The sequence below is a fragment of the Calypte anna genome, chromosome 5 (assembly GCF_003957555.1).
Source record: "Calypte anna isolate BGI_N300 chromosome 5, bCalAnn1_v1.p, whole genome shotgun sequence".
Taxonomy (NCBI): domain Eukaryota; kingdom Metazoa; phylum Chordata; class Aves; order Apodiformes; family Trochilidae; genus Calypte; species Calypte anna.
This window is the reverse complement of record NC_044250.1, coordinates 15649439-15663786: the sequence shown is the minus strand read 5'-3', so window position 1 is coordinate 15663786 and position 14348 is coordinate 15649439. Positions and strand designations below refer to the sequence as shown.

General features: G+C 41.6%; 1 protein-coding gene across 1 annotated transcript in view; it reads right to left on the bottom strand.

Moving 5' to 3' along the window:
- The window catches only part of CHID1 (chitinase domain containing 1), a 102747-nt gene that overhangs the window by 48657 nt on the left and 39742 nt on the right, over nt 1–14348 (bottom strand). The window contains 2 exon segments of the mRNA XM_030451211.1: nt 5827–5982; nt 7073–7174. Coding sequence (XP_030307071.1) covers nt 5827–5982; nt 7073–7174 — 258 coding nt within the window.

Genomic DNA, 14348 nt, shown 5'->3' with positions numbered 1-14348 from the left:
ATTTCTCTCAGGAAAAGGACAAAAATTCTCCCAGGTTAGAAATAAGAGAAAAATATTGAGAAAGTGCTGGAGCCAGCAGTTCAGTCCACACCCCCCTGGCAGTAGTGCCTGGGTCCCAGGATAAACCTCATCCAGGATGCTGTCTTTGGGCTCAAAAAGAGGAGGACTTTATGCCTTGAGAATCAGAAGCCTCCCAGGCAAGTGGATCCTGCACAGAGTCCCCCAGACCAGCACAGTGCCCTCAGCCAGCTCCAGGGTAACTCAGCCAGAGGCCCCTTTGGCATTGTCTGGCACTGGAACTGGACACAAGGAGTGTCCTGGGGGCACAGCCAACACCAGGCAGAAGGAATCATTCTCCTTCCAGCCCTGGAGGTGGGAGAGGCTGGGGCACTGGGAGCTAAGGGGCAGAGGAAAGTGGAAACACCCCTGGTGGTACCTTCCTGGTGTGGAACTCAGGTCCCACACTGCTGATCCCACCAGCACAAGGAAGGTTCCCAACCACTGCTCACTGGGTGCAGCCCCCCGCAGGAAAATCTGGGAATGTAACACATTTAAGCACAGCAAACATTGCTGGCTCTTTCCTTTGTTTGTTTTCAACTATAAAAGTATTCTTTCCCATTTTACCGTGCTATCTTCTCAAGGGTAGAGTACAATAATGAGACACTAAAGGACTAAATGATTATTATTATTAATATTTTTTCAACATTTGACTGCCTAAATAGCCCCTGTAGCAAATTTACTCCAGGAAAAGATCCAGAGGGACAGAGAAAAGCACATTTCACAGCAAGATACCCACCATTTAAAATGTACATCACAACTGACTAATTTTTTTTAACAAAGATGCACTCAGATGCACACATCCACCCACAGCAATATGCCAAGAACCAGTTATTTGACTGATAAACACAAGCAACCTCTGCCTCATTTCAAAATAAATTAGGAATCCATTTGACATAAAAAACAACTGTAACAGCTTTTGTACTTAACATAATATTTACAGCTTAGATAAGCTGAAATATGATAATAATGTCCCATCTGCTTTATAGGAATTAATTAAGTCTTTCAGCTAACAGCTCACACTTATGTCCACTCCTAAAGGGTGGGAGGGAAAGGCAAAGCTTGGAAGCCCCATGAAACAGAATATTCCAGAGGGATTTTAATTGAATAAACCACAAAAAAATCTCTTGAATTATTTAGATATCTGTAATACAGAAACAACTTATTTCTGATTCCAGGCTCAACTGTAAATTCCTCCTGTCACTGTCATGATTTATCTGAACTAGCAGTACAATTTGAAAGGAAAGAGCATAACAGATTCTCTAATAAACAAAAGATGAAATGGTGCTCAGTCCTACAGACCTAACTGGTCTGGTTTAACATTCCAGTATATCCCCACTGTTATGTAAACTATGAGCAAAGTGTATGAAATCAGGAGACAGAATCCTAATATGCAGGGAAGTAATGGAAGTCCTGAGAGAACAACAGCATGGAAAAAAAAATGCTGAAAAAGGCTTGGAGCATAAAAAGGTTTTTGCTTCCTTCTCCAAGATAACATCATGAGTAACAGTTGGCCCAAATTTTCTTGAATTGCTGCTAATAAGGAAACTGCCATGGTAATTGAAGGAAAAAGCTCACCTCTGGCTGTTTCTGAGTACCACTTTTTATTACCTGCTACTTACAGCATGGCAGGCAGACAGTAAAACTCTCAGTAGAACTCCATGTCCTCCCAGGGCTTGCAAGTCATCTTATCTCCTATCTCTGAGCAGCACAATGCAGTCAGATCAGCCTCTCCCTTCCTACCTTGGCAGTTTATTATACAAATCATCTTTACTGTTAATGTTTGAACATAAAAACACCTACTCAGATTCCCCTAAAAAATAGGTAAGCACAGACAGCATTGTCTGGAACCCAGGGAGTTATTTACCTATCTGTTTCCAACAGCTGCATCTGGGACAAAAGCCTCTTGATGCAGAATCATCCAGCAGCGACAGAGAGGAACGCCAGGGATGGGTGTTCCCCCCCTCAGCACTACACCAAAAAGGACAAACTACCAAACTTAGCAGAGCTGTGCTCAGCAGAGCAAGCTGAGGGGCACACACTGCTGCAATACGATGGCCTCTGATTCACATTGCTCCTAATTCACAGCTAGCAACCAAGTTTATCAGTTCCCTCCTGGCCCAGCTCAGAAAGGCTGCAGGAGAACATCACTGCTCTGCCCAGGAGAAGGGAAAAGCAAACTTGGGAATTACTGCAGCTGAAATGGGAGGTCCCAGGGATTAAGAGAGATTCTGAAGAGCAGAGAGCTAAAGGCAAAGAAAGGACATTGGAAGGATGAAGTTTGTTGAGACAGGGGGCTTGCTGACCTACTGCAGGTCTCAAAAAGGAGTTAAAGATTCTGCAGAAAGGAAAAACAATTTTTTTAAGCTTCATGGTATACTGAAGAATTATTTACCTAAGACACTTCTGAGATGAGGAAGAAATCCTGTCAGGTTGCAGTATCAATAGAGGACATGCTGGAACAAACTGATCATTAGAGCAGCAAATCAGCAACACCAGATGGTTGCGTTCTGACAGGATTTTAATACAGTTGTAAGTTTTAATGACTGCATATCTGCAGTTCTGACACCTGATTCCTGACAGCCAGAGGGCAGAAAACATTGCCAGGAGCACCAGAGGTGATTCAGGGAATCACACACACACCACTTCTATTTCAGGCTGAGCATTTAATACAAATGATGTCAGAACTAAATATATGGAGGAGTGCAGCTTCCCTGCAGCTAAACAAGAGTGGTCCTTGGTTGATTTAAGCACAAGAATGTGTTCTAATCTCTGAGACTGACTACTTGAATTAACAAGAAATACTTGTCTGCAAGCTGCAAGATGAACACATTGCTACTGCAAATGAAAGCTGGAGTTCCTACTGGAACAACATTCTGCTGCAAAAGAAAAATTGTTTTCATTCCATTTAATCCTGAGATATATGCATACAGAAGCACACACACATATTACTTTTTATGGTGTGCACGAAGGAAAAAGGACATTTTATGGAAAGGCTGCATGTATCTTCAGCAAAACTGTAACCAAGAACTTCCACCTTCAGATTACATCTGCAATAACAAAACACTGCCAGGCAGTATTTTACCCAAATAGGAATTTTATTCAAAATTATTTTATGAACTTCTGGACTGAAAAAAATATTCAGTGAATAAATTCTACCTCTGTTCAGAGCCTCTTTCCATCACAGAGTTACTGCCCTAAAGAAAAACACAAACAGGAGACCAGAAAAGGGTTCTGCAATCTGCTTACACCAGGTGTAAGCTCTACTGACACTCAGCTCAGCACTTACTACATTTGGATCAAACAACCTGAGAATACACAGTTTGAAACTTACAATTCTCCAGCTCTTTTATTAAAGATAATCAGATTCCAAGGACTGCTGCAACAAGACAGTGTTCCAAGGAGTGCTGGAACGTTGGAGACCTGCACATACAACCAATTTCAGTGCAAAACCTTGAAGAGAAACCTATGACAGAAAGTTGATACCCATCATGCTGCACTTAGCTCTGTCAGGCTTAATATCTGTATATATTTTTAATTCATTTTACTAACAGTACTTTATCTTAACATCACTGTAACATATGGAGGATGCCTTAAAGGACCCATGACTCAATCCTTCTACACTTCTTACAGGTCATGACTAACACTGGATTACAGTCAACAGGAAACAGATTTACTAAGGAGCCAAGAGGAGAAAAATACATAATGACACCATCCAGTTCTGCACAGCTGGACACAGCTTATGAGCTGGTTTTTATGTGGGATGAAGCAGCCACAAAAATGAAAAGGAATATGATCAGCCTCAGCTCTGTGCTTTATTAGAGAAAGAAAAAAGCTGATGGAGCCAGAGTATTAATAATGGAATAAGAGGGAAGCTTTTTTGGAGGGAGGGGGGAAAGAGCACCTCTGAACAAGCTGTGTTCATGCTGTGATTTGACTGGATGTGATACTTTTCAAAGCCTTCCTTGTGTGGCAGAGAGCTTATTTTATACTAGCAACCCTTCCTGTTTTCTTGGTGTGAGTAGGTTGGCCTGTTTTGAAACTGGTTTCCACTGAACCTATTTTACTATTACCTTGTTACACATGATATTAACAGCAGAGACTAATCCATAACTCTGCATGCTCAGAATGCATTTCTGGAAAAACAAAACAACTGCTGATTGACATTTAATAGGAAAGACAGAAAACTGAAAATTAATGGGTTTCTATATAAACTCAAAGTCTCCTAAAGACTTTTTCCAGAACCTTGTGTCTGGCTGACATCTGAAAAATCACAATATCATGTTCTGTCAATGAGGAATATGTTAACAGGACCACCCTCTGCATAAAACATACTCCCTGTGCTGGGTACCAGTGCACTACACATAGACTAGCACAGCCTCTTTTGGTTACAGTTAATCATCCATGACTCTTAGCCAGGGTATTTTTGCCATTAATTAAAAATCAGCATGAATTAATACTTTAATACCTCGCAGGAGAATCTATGGAAGTAGCAGCAGATGCTATCCTAACACACAGTAACTTTATTCCAAAATTTGCACTTCAGATAAAAAGCAAGATGTTTTTGTTCTGGATAGCTAGTGCTGTACTCCTACTTTCAAAAGAAACTTTAACTGCTATAGCTCAGCTCTCTTAAATTGTGCTGAGGTTGTACAATTAATTAGGCTTGGGAATCAGGAATGCTTTGACTATTGAGTGCTTTCTCTGCCTCACCACTACAAATAACTTTGCAGAAGCCATTCTGAGATGCTCACCACACACCTTTCACTGTAGACAATGCCTTTATTTTCCCCACCCCACACTAATTCTCTTTTATTCAGCCTGATTCAGGCACAGTACAGCACTGGGAGAAGACTGTAACTGCATTATTATACCCCTGGAAACAGCCAAGGTGAAGCAGGTAGAGAGCAAGAATAATGATGGCAAAGTGTTTGTGTAACTGAAAGCATGGAAATAAAAAATTCAGGCCCTTACCTTACATAATCCAGCTCAGAAGGTATCTAAATGCCTAAAAAAGCAACCTGTTATATTGAAATATCATGGTGTTATGAACTCAGTAACCTGTGAAAAAACAGTCATCTCTTGTGCTTTAGGTTTGTTTCCACTTGGACTGGTTCTGTTTTATAAATTAACAAAAACTTGTGAATAAATCTGATTTTGCTGCCAAACTCACACTGGGTTTTTGTTTTTTTTTTCTTCTGGCTTGATACCTTGACTGTATTTCTACAAAGGTCACTGCTATTGCAGGTGGTTATTACCCAAAACTAAACCAACTCTTTTCTTCTGGCTTTGCCTTTATCTTGTTATAGATTTTTGTCTCCAGGTGAGCTTATTGCAGCTTTTTCTACTCAGAAGAAACTTGGTGGCATATTGCTGTTTGAAACCAATCCCAAATTTCAAAGTAACAGGTAAGAACTCCAGGAGCTGAGAGGAACAATCTTAACTACATGAATAACAAAAAGCATTCAGACCATAACAGAATATTGCAAAACACTTTAGATGGCAAACTACACATACAAACATGGATAGAAAAGAGGGGAAAATACACAAATAATTTTTCCATAGGAGCTCTGACAGAGTAACTGCCATCTCTCTGCATTTCTGTACTGGGAAGAGAATTTGCAGGTCTTATTCTAACTGGTGAGCTTGTCATGTATGGGCAGATTTGTCACTTTTATCATTTCTATGTTACTAAAACATATACTTGTGAATTTCTTAGTTTTGTGAGAATATATCATAAATAATCCCTACTATCCAGACAAGTCTTACCTGCTACCAATGACTGCCTCACCAGAGGCTCCCAAAGCAGAATAGTCCATGCCATAGAAATTCAAGCCCAGAAGTATTTTATTCCTCCATTTTGAATCAGGATCCAGTGCTTGAACACAGGCTCGTACCCACGGGAGAGGGGAATTGGGACCAGGTCTGTCAAGTTAGGAAAAACCAAAGAGGTTGTCAGAAACCCCACAGAGTCATCAATCTCAGCCTTCTCTTTTGGACCAGTGTAATTGTAAAGAGCAAACTATGGCACATAAACATCAGTGAAGGTTAACCAAAAATTCTCTGAGAGTTAAATGCACATTCTTTAGTGGTTAAAGTACTGATGCACAAAACAGACTTCCCCCCCTCTTCACTATTGATTCATTCCTAAGGTGAAGAGACAAAAAAATTCTTAGAGTGGTTCAGAAAGTTTCCTCCTAGCACATTTTCTCTGACACAACAGCCATAGGACAATTTAAGTCTCTGTGTGGCTTCAGTTGTTTTCCAATACCATCCTTGATGTTTTGGCTGTAAAAGGCACAACATACTGGGATAAAATCACCCTTGTACTTACAGAAAGAACTATAAAATTAGTACCCTGGAAGCAAGAAAGGTTTCAGTGATTGTTTCATTACTTTAAGAGTGGTGAAGCACTGCAACAGACTGCCCAGGGAGGTGGTGGAGTCACCATCCCTGGGAGAATTCAGAAACCAGGGGGATGTGGGGCTTTGGGAGGTGATTTAGTGGTTGAGGTGGTGTAGGGCTGAGAGTTGGACTCAATGATCTTGAAGGTCGTTTCCAACCATGATGATTCTGTGATTAACATTGCTGCCAAAAGGCAGTCTGATACCTCAGGATGAAGTAAATGAGTTGTCAAATGTGTTTTAAAGCTGATTTTTTTTTTTTATATTGGTATGTATTAGGTTATTCATGTACCTATCTTGCAGAACAGTACTAAATAAAAATCAAAAGAACTTGGCCTGGGAAGAAGTGTCACTAGTAAGAGGATAATTTTTTAGCTTGAGTACAAAGCTTTTCACAGCATCTGAGTGCCAAATACACATTGCTGTTAAACCATCCCTCAGGTACCAGCTTGTTCAAAAATCACCTCACCAAAAAATTACCAATCCAAAACTTTAGCATCTGATACAATTAAACCACACTTAAAAATGAGCTCAGAGTACAGATTCCATAGTGCTTTACCTGGCAATCAGTTCCAGCACCCACCTTTCCCTGCTGCTAGCCAGAGACTCACCGATGGGGTGATGAGTAGTCATAGGTCATGAGACTGAAGCTGTCTACTGCTGAGGCCAACTCCCCAAACTCTTTCTTTGTGAACATTCCTGGCTGGTTAGTCCTTTTAAAACAAAGCAAAACAAAGAAACAATTGGGACACAATTCTTACTTCCATCTTCTCCCTCATTTACAGAACCTAGTACTGGGTTACTATCTACCTGAGCTTCAAAGGGGAGGGGGGGTGGGGTTCTTTTTGGCAGTTTTGGGCTCAGAGAGATTACTGGTTTCCTTCAACCATTCAGCTCAGGAACAACCAATGCACACAAACTGCCTGAAAACATTGCATCTGTTTCAAACAGAATCTGTAACTTCCAGCTAGCAGCACAGATAGCACAGCAGGGAACATAAGGCAGCATTAATAACATTGCAAACATGGGACTGAACTAAAAAGGAGGAACTACTGCCAGGAGAACCATGTGCTCAGCCAGAAGTCTCTGAAGCATGTGAAGATGAGACAGACAGGTAGAGAAGCAGCATATTGTCCTGGAAAGCCTGGGAGAGTTGAGGCTCATAGAGGGACAATATAAAATAAAACAAAACCAAAAGGTGATTTAACGGCTACAAACTCTGTGGTATTACCCTGCCAGAGGCAAACTTGGAGGATTGTACAAGATTCCTCTAGAGAGTAGAGAATGAATCCAGACCTTCCCAGTAATACCAGGAACAGCTCTTTTATCCAGACACCAACGTGCAGCCCTCATCTAGACAAGGCCCACATTAAAACCACCTTAAATGTAAGAACCAAAAAGATGCTCAGTGACAGCTGCAAGTAATAAACTGAAAAATCACTTTTCTTGAACCTTTTAACTTTTGGATCAGTGTGGAAATTCTCCAGCCACCAGCATGTGCTGAGGGGATCGCCAGAGTGCTCATTTTCCAGTTTAGAAGGACACTTTCTGTTCCACCATAGCAGAAAAGAGGTTTACAGCCCAGGTTACAAAGTGTGGCATGCCAAATCATTTCACATGCCTGCCATGTTACAAGGGAGCAAAGCAGGAATGGCATCTGCAAGCCAGGATCTGACCAAACCTACTGGATTATAGAGCTGTAATTTGCATGAAGCACAGTGGTCTTCTGGAAGCCTCAAGTTTTCAGCCCCTGTGATATATTAAGGAGAAATCCCATCCCTTCCCTTCTGGGGTTTTAAGAAATTAAAACAAATATTCCCTTCTGGAGCTTTGGTGGACCTCAGTGTCTGGACAGTTATCTGCTTGCAATTGCAAGGTACAGCTGTTCTACAGGGATAAAGAAAATTGAGAACATCTCTGAAACACCATCATGGCAACTGTAATGTCTGCAGGCAAAACAATTCCCCAACACAAACTTCAGCAAAACACATTTTCAGTAAATTGTGATTACTCATGAAGGGAAAAGCATAAAAAGCAATTATAATGTGTATTAGATAGCAGGGCAAGTTGGCTTGTTTTATAGATTAAGCTGGGTAGTACTTCAATGAGATTTATATACTTAGCTTGCCATCAACATCCATTTCTCATGTACAGCATCAGTGAATTAAAAAAAAAACACCACAAAAAACAACAAACCCAAAGGAAACAAAAAATCCATCCCCAGAACCTCACAACAAAACACCCCAGCTTGAAATGGAAACTGGATTTTGTCATCATTTTCTCCAAAGCAAAGCTGTAACTTAAACACCTGAGGAGCAAGGTCTTAAATTTTTAACTTGGAACAACCCCAGCAGCACTTAACAGGATTTTTCTGTTCCTGGGCAGTGTTATAACACCACCACTCAGCACAGAACACAAGCACCACTCACCAGCTCAAACAGCAGCACCAAACAATTCTGCTCCAGACAAGCTCTTTGGGAAACTGTCCAACAAACCCAGGACCATTGGATTCATGCCTTGGGAATTGTTCTCAGTCAAGAAAATTTGCACCCAGGGATAAATATTGAGTGTTTTCAACAGCTGTTATGCTTCTTACCTGAGGTACTCCAATCATTCTGATATTTAATTCATAATTCTGACAATTAATAAGCTTAATTCAAGGACAGGTATGCTTGTTGGTCTACATTACTGAAAAACCAGTAGAAAGGAAGTCAGACTTGCCACAGGAAACACAAAGTTTGAGAATGAAAGCTCTCAAGTCTCAGCCAGTGGCCAGTGCTCATTCTTCTGAGCCATGAACACCTCTTCCAAGACACTCTGTGAGGTGGTGGAGATTTAATCATCACTTATTGGAACTCTACAGTATACATATCAAAGACAGCTTGGTATTAAATTGTCAGATGACTACAATCTTGGGGATTTCATCTCACTATCAATATGACAAATGTGAAGGTACACAAGTTGGGTGTCTGGACATGAATAACAGGAAAATAAATTTTTTAAATACATCTGAGAAGTCTCTGTGTGTGGAATGAACCCTGATCTTTGAGCTACTTCATTTCCTCTGAGTTGACTGCAAGAGAGTTCAAAATTACAACTCACTGGGGTCTAACAAATGTATTTGTTAAAAGAGTGAAGTTAACACTGAATAAAAGAGAGATCCACTGTTTAAAGAAAGCTGCTCATACTGGCCTAAAAATATACTGAAATTATAGAATCAGAGGATCAGCAAGGTTGGAGAGGACCTTCAGGACCACTGAGTCCAACCCTCAGCCCTACACAACCCTAACAACTGTATCACCTCCCAAAGCCCCGCATACCCCCAGGGATGGTGACACCACCACCTCCCTGGGCAGTCTGTTCCAGTGTTTCACCACTCTTACAGGAAAGAAATTTTTCCTAATGTCCCACCTGATCCCACCCTGGTGCAACTGGAACCCATCTCCTCTTGTCCTGTCACTAGGTCCCTGGGGAGCAGAGCCCAACAAACACCCCCCCTCACTCCAGGCTCCTTTCAGGGAGCTCTCAGAGCAATGAGGTCTCCCCTCAGCCTCCTCCTCTCCAGGCTGGACAGCCCCAGCTCCTTCTGCCTCTCCTCCTCTCACCTCTTCTCCAGACCCCTCTCAGCACCCCATGGCCTTCCTGTGCAGTGCTGCTCCAAACTGCAGACAGCACAGGAGGTGTTCAGCACAGGGTAAGATCACCCCCTGATCCTGACACAGCCCAGGATGCTGTTTGCTTCCTTGCCCACCTGTTCTGTGTATTTACAGAAACTTCTCTTGTCCTTTTCCACTGAGGCAAGGATCACTTATACCTGGGCTATGGACCTTCTAATTCTCTCCCTACATAGAAATACAAACACTTTTTTCTCCCTGGGTGCCAGGCAAAGCATCCTCTCCAGCCAGGCTGGACTTGTGTGCCTCCAGCTTGCCTTACAGGACTTGGGGATGGCTTCCTTCTTGAGGAGTCTCCAACCTTCCTGGGCTCCTAGACCCTCCAGAACTTATTCCCAAGGGATTCTGGCAATCAGGCTACTAAACAAGTTTAGATTTGCCTTTTGGAAGTCTAGCATGGCAGCTTTGCTGTCCCCACTCCTGGAGGTCTCTAAGAAGAGAGAAATGAATCATCCTGTGGGCACTGTGCCCAAAGCAGCCTCCAACCATTCCCAGGTTTCAGTACACTCTGCCAGCTCCTCTTGGGCTTCTTACCAACCAGCACCCAGAACAGGGGAACAACACTGACAAAGAAGAAATCACCCGTCTTCCTTGCTATTTCTGTACACACTGAGTATCACAGTGCCTTTCTACCACTCTATCTTTTCAGCTCTCAAGTAAGTGCAGGGGAGCTTGTTTTATAGCCTAGAATGTCTATTGCCTGAATCCTGCAAATAGCATATGGTCATATCTATCAAAATTCCCATTACTGCTTCACTGATAACTATTTCTATCCAGTTTTGACATTATAGTCTTTCATACTGAGAGACTGGAAAAATACTTCAACCATGCAAGCCACTTTCATTTACTTTCAAATGAATCTACATTCTCAATTACTACTTGTCTCACTATGATTACTCTCCAAATGAAAGAAGAAGGGAAAAAATGGTCTTGTAACTGACTGCTATACTCCCTGCAAGTCAGAACTGTTTTTTTGTTTGGTTACTTTACCTTCTCCCTCCCTTCTAGGAGAGAAGCTTTCTGTTTCCTCACATCTTTGAATATTCCTTCTCACTGGAAACCTGATTGATTTTCTGTTTCCTGTATATACCTATTTCAGAAATCATCTTCTCAGTAATGACTTGATTTTCTTGTTTTGTATAATCCTCTGTTTTCCCTGAAAAGCAACTATTTGCAAATCTTCCCTTCTCCCATCCTCCTACACCATCAGGTACTGGTTCTTATAGCCCCTTGCTGTTAGCTGTGCTAAAGTACAGTGCTACTGCATTTCATGAACACAGATCATTGAATTTAGTTAATGCACAATCACAGAAATTCACCATTTCTTCCTGCATCCAGTCTCTTCTACAGCAGATAGGAGAAAGAGCTAAAAACCTTTACCTTGTACATCACCCAGCTACAGGCAATGGTAATAAAGCATTCAAATGCACAAACAAGTTAAGGCTGAAACCATTTTCTTTTCAGGAAAACTCCTCTTGGCACTTCTGTAGCTACCCCATCTCTCTTTAGATTCCCCAAAACCCTGTAAAATGACAGCTCACTGAAGCAATTGTCCACATCAGTGTTTAGACAAGAGCTCCTCATGGATCCTGCTTTCTGTGGATGTTTTAGGACTGGATTCTCTGGTGTCTTGTACATATTCCATTTACAGTGCCCTCTCACTGCTGGGTCTTGGGGGAAAAAAGAGGGGTCATCTTCATCTGTCTAGCTCCTTGTTTTCATGAAGTGGCAGGGACCTGACTGTTAAAGCTCTGTGTTTGTGTCAGCTTTGTTTGAAAGTGGTTAAATGCTAAAATAGCCTTTGCAGAGATTAGGAATGGAAGAGATAAAGCTTACAGACTTTGTTTCCTTAGAAATTCTGTTAAAAATAGGTCTGAGGTCTGTCTGCAATAGTACAGGATGCAGCAGGAAAGTCAACAATAAAACCTTGACTTAACAGGACTGTTCAAAGCCATTCACAATTATTACAGCTCTAATCCTTGCTGTCAAAAAAGGAATGTGACCCTACTGAATGATTAAGCAAGAGAGAAACATTCTCAGACAGATGAAAATAGATTTCATGGGGCCTGAGTTCCATGCAGTTGAGCACAGATTTCAAAAAGCACAGCATGGAATCCTTCTCTGACCCTTCTCCCCTGGTGAGCACACCCTTGGAACATGTCAAGGCCCATGGTGCTCATTAAGCATTCCAGAAAATCCAAGTGCTTCATATTCAAATACCCTCACAAGTATTTGGAACGCAGCATTCATTTTCTCTATCTCCTTCCTAAGGAGAAAAACCAGCAAAAGCTGAAGAACTGCTTGCAATGATACGAATCAAAGCTCAGGTGAACCAGAGCTTAAACACAGTGTCTGAGTTTGTGGCCCACAGGCCCAGATCAGAATGAGAAACCAGGGACTGTACAGTGCAAACCCAAAAATGTCAGCCCACTGAGCCATGGTGTTAAGCTCAGTCTGTTGCAGGAGAAACAAATAACAAAAATTTCCACTTAGTGTAAGTTTCTTCCTTTTTTTACACTATGTATAAAAGTCACATTCCTCTTAAAATAGAAATTAAAACCAAACTGAAGGCAACTCCCTGAAACCAGTACAATCAACAGAGACTCTTCCAGCCATGGCTTTTCATCTGGTTCTACTCTTAGAACACTCTCCCAGTTTCACACACTGGAAGTGTCTGGACAGATAAAGGCAGAGACAGAAGCAGGAGGTTCCTCTGACTCCCAACTAAACCCCATCTTAATGGGGTGTCCACATCGGTTTTGGGCTCATATAATATGAAAGACTACCTTAGGGATAATTAGTCAGAGAAGCTGCACCCCAAGAGATAAAAATATGAAAGAAGGAATAACTTTAAAAAAGGGAAATTTAAATGGAAAGAAGACAATTTAGCATTTAGATTCTAATGAGTTGGGACATCCTGAATAACCCAAGGTAACTAGGAGTAGACATGAGGGAGAACCTTCTAATGGTGCAGGTAGGCTGTAATAACTGTAATAACATTCCTTCATTGGTAGATTTTGAGAGCTTATTACATAAACTTCTATCAAAAGCCATATAGCTACAGTTTGTCTTTGGATGACACACCTTTAATACTATCCTCTTCCATGCAGAGCAGTAGCTTGAATTCAGAAATAAAAACCTGGAACACTGTTTGTGCACTGCCCTTGGCTGCTGCTCTGATTTTCTGATAGCAGGGATAAAATTCAGATGCCTACAAAGACTGGGAGTTCCAGCTACCCACAGATCACAATTTCCAAATGAAAAATACCTCTACCAAGTGCACCCTACAAACAGAAACCTGGCTGATCTCATTAGCACTACTGCCCACGTTCACTTAATGGCAAGAATCTCTTTACCAAATTCTCAGATTAGATTAGGAGAAGCATTTATAAACAACTACAAAACCTAAGCAGCTTGACAAGCAAGGAAACTGTAACCTAGTGCTACAGATTCACCAGATGAAAGCCCTGGGAGTGGTTACTTCACACCAAATGAGTGTTTCCTACCACTAGGGGAATGATAAACTGAAAAGGGAAAACTTACTGTCGTTTTATCAGGAAACAGAATGGTATTACCATACCAAAAGAAGTGTAGCAGAACACAGGGCTGGCACTCTCTTCCTGTACATATCCCCATCCCAGCTGCTGCCTGTGCTCTCCAAATAGGGAGAAACGTGGGATAGGATCTGTGGGATGGATGCAGTAGCCTACACAGTCTTCATGAAGCCAGACTAATTACTTGTAGCCCATCTGGTTTACAGCAGTGACAGAAGTCAAGCAGGAGAAACATGCCAACAATTAGATGTCCTGAAAAGAAAACAGAAAAATCCCAGCAGACACCCAGGGACAACAAATGAGCCTGAAAATTGCTGTCCTCACATCTGAGGCATGCCAGCACCACAGCCACTGGACATTTCAAGTGACTTAAGATCTTATTTCTATCTGAAACTCTTAAGCCAACAGAAGAAATTCACCTGTTTGACAAAAAAACCCCAATGAGTATCAAAGAAGAAATACTGGTCACTGTAATTACTGTTGCTGTGTTTGGAGAAGTTCACTGCCCTCCTCTAGTGCTGTTCCTGCCATGTTGCTTCATCAGAGGAGTTATTTAAGCAAGACTATGCAGAAAAGAGCACCCACTGTATCACCATTTGCTTCTCCTGATTTTCAAACTATTCTGGTGACTTTCATGCCTGGGCTCAATGCCCAGACAA